The 3,985-nt window shown below is 42.6% G+C and overlaps 2 protein-coding genes across 2 annotated transcripts in view; one reads left to right on the forward strand and one right to left on the reverse strand.

Moving 5' to 3' along the window:
* Positions 1–3,367, reverse strand: part of OGFOD1 (2-oxoglutarate and iron dependent oxygenase domain containing 1) — an 18,283-nt gene extending 14,916 nt beyond the window's left edge. Inside the window, exons 1-2 of the mRNA XM_011360132.1 lie at positions 3,140–3,367; positions 1,501–1,646 (exon numbers count right to left, since the gene is read on the reverse strand). Coding sequence (XP_011358434.1) covers positions 1,501–1,646; positions 3,140–3,293 — 300 coding nt within the window. The 5' untranslated portion in view covers positions 3,294–3,367. The remainder of the gene's footprint in view (positions 1–1,500; positions 1,647–3,139) is intronic.
* A 172-nt stretch (positions 3,368–3,539) lies between these two features.
* NUDT21 (nudix hydrolase 21) overlaps positions 3,540–3,985 on the forward strand; it is a 19,298-nt gene continuing 18,852 nt past the window's right edge. Inside the window, exon 1 of the mRNA XM_011360133.2 lies at positions 3,540–3,808. Coding sequence (XP_011358435.1) covers positions 3,693–3,808 — 116 coding nt within the window. The 5' untranslated portion in view covers positions 3,540–3,692. The remainder of the gene's footprint in view (positions 3,809–3,985) is intronic.

Consider the following 3,985-nt stretch of genomic DNA (forward strand, 5'->3'; position numbering starts at 1 on the left):
GGATTTATTGAATTAATAAATATAAAGCACTTAACATGGCATAAAGCATGCACTGAATAATGCTTGCAATACAAACTACTGGGCTACTCCTAATGACAAACTTGGTTAGGGGGACTGGAAGATGTTATAGACTCCTCAATTATCAAGTCAATTCACAGTACAAGCAAAGAGAAAGGGGTACAGGTGAAGTTTGAAGAGACAGGAGATTGAAAATAGGTTTTACATTTACTGTCTTAGCATGAAGAAGCTCAGTCCCAAAGTAAGCATAGTAAAAATTATTCACAGCAGTTTCCCCAAGCACTCATGGGGATCTAAAGTAATGGCTTCCCCCCATCCATCCCATCACCCAGGGCCCTTTCTATTATTTTGTCTGTCACTAATTTCACAGTTAGATGTGTTTTAATCTACCAAATTGCACTAACTAAAAACCACTATGATTTCTCAGTTTTGGTAGTCAGAGATGTATATAGCTCTAAACCAACAAAAGAGGTCTAGTGCTATAAAAGTTGATACAATTACAAAGGCAGACAACATCATTTTTAAGTTATGCAACTTTACTATGGATAAAGTTAATTTTCATGAGGTATTCTGAATTATTATGAGTCACATCGTTTGTTTATTTAACCCGGTTAATTCAGTCATGTGTCCAAGGCCCAAAGAGAGACAGATTGGGGGACACGACCAGCTGACAATCAGCTCTAATGTAGAAGAATGAAAGCAAGAAAAAGAAATCTGTTATTTACTTTCTTATCTCAGATAAAGAGAAGTCAAAGGGAAAAGGCAAAGAAAACAAAATAATCTTTACCTTCTTCATTTTTAATTTTTTGTGTGTGATTTTAAGGGCTGATGTCCTTGAAGTTTCATAAATGATTTTCAGGAATGATGTATGCCATGTACTCAAAGATAGCTCCCAAAACGGGGAAACCAATGACCTATATTTCTATCCCTAGATTGGGCCTGTCTTTTAAGAGTGGGAAAACCAGCTTTGATTTTGCGATAGTCTTTTCTGCTAAATTAAACTGTCCGCCCAAAAAAGAATGGATCTAACTCTCTATAGGACATAGTACAATGGAGAGCATATTGCAATACATCAAGCCACCTCAACAAAGACATGAATGCAAAAATTTAAATGATTATTTTCTAATGTACAGCTCTCTTCGGTATACCACTCCCCAAAATATACTTAATCTCTTTGTTTATAATGTACTTAACTCATTGGCTTACCGTATTTCTTGACTGTCACCATCGCTATCACCTCTATTATTTTAGATTTTAAAGTCTTACAGGGCAGGAACTGGCAAAGACTCCCGTATAATAATTATAGTACCGAACACATAGCTAACAGTAAGCATATGTTAAATGAATGAATTCTTTTAACAACATCAAGGCAAGGACTCTCCAAGGCAAACCCAACTAAAACCTCAAGTTTAAAAGTATTAAACAGTTTTATAGATAATAAATTTCTGAAGTAGAAGAGCCAATGGAAAGGGGCATAAATACCTGCTGGAACTTGTATAAATCATTATACTTTTCATGGAAGTCCAAATTCAGAAGTTCCTTCTGAAGCCCTTCCAAGAAGTTTTGGCTTTGGATGAAGTTTGGGATCACACAGTGAAGAAAGGGGTCCATGTCCATGACAATGGCTTCTGTTGGAATAAAAACATATGGCTTTTTTCCTTTTGTATTTTTGACCCCTGAGTAGCATAGTACAGAGAATACAAAAGGGGATGGTCATGAATTTTCAGGAATCTAGTATCTAAAGTCTAAGCTTTGGCGGAAAAATTATAAGCTCTTCTCTTTTTTCTTTATACACTCAATGCTACTTTTAAAAGATACTGTACTTACAATATTAGTCCTTAAGATGAGTACAGGTGATATCACTAAAGTAAGGTTTCCCGCTCTTTTGTGTTTTTTTTTTTTAGTTCAATGATTACTTGAGTCTTAATTTATTTCCCCCAAAACTTAAAATGAGAGTAGCAGATTAAAATTGAGAATAGCAATACCAGCTGGCAATTTTCCTTCAATCTCTTTTCTTTCCCCAAGTTACTAAGTTACGATACACATACTTTTTTTTTTTTAATCAGTTCAGGCATAATTTCCTCTAATTTCATGATTTCTCCCTCGACATTTTACCCACCGCTTCTAGTGGGCTAATATGTACCCTTCTAATAATCATGTCATCATCACCTACCAAGCACCAGGCACAGTGGTGCTTTACATGTATTTTCATTTAATTTCAACAACTCTAAGGTAAACATTATCAGTATCTCCACCCCCTACAGATAAGGAAATTGAGAAGTCTCTGAGTGTACACAGCTTGTGCTTTAAACACTAAGCCATCATTTTCTATGTGCATCTAGAGAACTCAGGAGTTCCCTCTTTAAAGCACTTAATTGAAACAAAAATCATGGCAAACTTTAGACGGAAATGCATGGCGCATTAAGCAGCGTTCTTATCCTATACATTGGTATGGAAAGCTGGGGTTGGAATGGTTCACCGAACGTTTCTTCCATTGGTCAACAGGTTTACTTTCATAGGTCATATAGTTGAACTATATAGGCACTAAAAAACCCGAGTAAGCTCAGGTGCCCGCTACCTAGCAGCTCACAACAAACGCTCTGGCTACACTATCATGGGACAACCGAGCATCATCCTCGGAGGCAAATATCACATAAGGCGCTCAAATATATGTCCAAATGTTTATTGGTCCTTACTCAGGGAAATGTCTATTGATGCATATGTGCATCGGTTTATTAATCTCATTTAACATCTTCCTAAGGTAAATACTATTAGCTATTCCATTTTACATAGGAAGGAACTGAAGTTTTGACAAGTTAAATCCATTGACAACATCGCACAATCAGTGGAACAGATTCCGTCAGTAACCCTTGATTCCAGAATTCGACCATCAACTTTCATGCCCTCTCCTTCCCCAAACTCTCCGGCCTACATTTCTTTCTCTTCTCAGGTTTCTAAATCCAAACTGAACTTGGAATGAAAGGTGGCAGCAGGCCAGGCAGGAGGGTCGGAGGAGGTTCTCTTCAAGAGCCTCTTCCCTTGTGGGCTTGACTAGAGTGACAGGACTTTCAGAGGCCCCCGGACGCCGTGCGGCGACTCCCCCTTCGCAGCACCCGGTTACCGTGACGGAACGGCGTCCTGTGGCTCCAAGCCTCGGCCACCTGCTTTTTCAAGATTTCCTCCGTGACAGCGTCCGAAAACTCCGCCATCACCTCCTTCTTTCTCTTTTTCCCGGTCTGGCCAGGACCGGGCTCAGCTGGCCGTTTCCCATTCATCTCTTCATAAGCTACAGACCCACACCACGCTAATCAAGCAGCTATTTGCCTATGGAGACTACAATTCCCAGAATGCCCCTTTCCCAGAACCACCCAATAGGAAATACCAACGTAAGAGGAGGCGGAACCCGCACATAATTTACCAATGGGAGCTCTAGATCTTGCGACCATCCCTCCAGCGGTCGGTCCAATGGTGCTCCGCCTGGCAGGCCACGGCCTCTCTATTTCCTGCCGCCAGGGGCTCGGAATGCACTTCCGGCGTGCGTACGCTTCTCCTTGCTCTTTCACGTTAATGGCGGGCGGCGGCTGCTGAGTGGAACGCAGGTAACCGCTGCTGGCACCGGGAAAGTCTCCTTCCCTCCCCCTTTCCTCTCGCCGCCAGCGCCCGAGCTTGCCAGCATGTCCGTGGTGCCGCCCAATCGCTCGCAGACCGGCTGGCCCCGGGGGGTCAACCAGTTCGGCAACAAGTACATCCAGCAGACCAAGCCCCTCACCTTGGAGCGCACCATCAACCTGTAAGTGCTGCCTGGCCTTCGCGCGCTGCTTTCCTTGTTTCCCCGTCTAGTGAGCGCTCCTCAAGACTCCGATCTTCCAGCGCGACCCCGGCCCTCCGCGGGCTTCACGCCTCCCCACCACCCCATCTCCCGCTCGCGAGTGCACGCCTTTTCTAGCCCCCGCAGGCGCTTTCTTGT

The sequence above is a fragment of the Pteropus vampyrus genome, unplaced genomic scaffold (genome assembly GCF_000151845.1).
Source record: "Pteropus vampyrus isolate Shadow unplaced genomic scaffold, Pvam_2.0 Scaffold51, whole genome shotgun sequence".
Classification (NCBI taxonomy): domain Eukaryota; kingdom Metazoa; phylum Chordata; class Mammalia; order Chiroptera; family Pteropodidae; genus Pteropus; species Pteropus vampyrus.